General features: G+C 33.5%; 1 protein-coding gene across 1 annotated transcript in view; it reads left to right on the top strand.

The window, feature by feature from the left end:
• Positions 1-409, top strand: part of LOC107725657 (caprin-2-like) — a 12,619-nt gene that overhangs the window by 2,756 nt on the left and 9,454 nt on the right. Inside the window, exon 6 of the mRNA XM_016535004.1 lies at positions 164-246. Coding sequence (XP_016390490.1) covers positions 164-246 — 83 coding nt within the window. The remainder of the gene's footprint in view (positions 1-163; positions 247-409) is intronic.

Below are 409 nucleotides of genomic sequence, written 5' to 3'. Positions count from 1 at the left end.
ATGATCCACACCTAGCCAAAAAAAAAAAAAAGTGGGATAACGTATAACCGTTATGCCTGACAAGGGTGCTTCTGGTTATTTTTAATGTCATTACATTACTGTATCTGGGGTCTTTTTAGCCTGTAGATGTGGTATGATCTTCCTTTTGTGTTTCATGCACTAGTTTAGAGGATCAGATGGAACAGGCTGCTATTGTTTACTGGGAGCTTCTGGAAGGGAAAGAAGAACCAGTTGCTGGCTCAACATGTGAGTTTCTAGCTCTTTCTGTGATTGTCAAATTAATTTGGTAGTTTTTCCATGAGTCATCTGAGCTAGAATGTTTTTTTTTTTCTTTAATAAAAATGCTATAGGATAAGCTATAGTAGTTATATATATATATATATATATATATATATATATATAACTTTGC

This window comes from Sinocyclocheilus rhinocerous, unplaced genomic scaffold (genome assembly GCF_001515625.1).
Source record: "Sinocyclocheilus rhinocerous isolate Xijiao unplaced genomic scaffold, SAMN03320098_v1.1 scaffold153, whole genome shotgun sequence".
Classification (NCBI taxonomy): domain Eukaryota; kingdom Metazoa; phylum Chordata; class Actinopteri; order Cypriniformes; family Cyprinidae; genus Sinocyclocheilus; species Sinocyclocheilus rhinocerous.
Note: the sequence above shows the minus strand (reverse complement) of the source record. Positions and strands in the feature narration are given on the sequence as shown.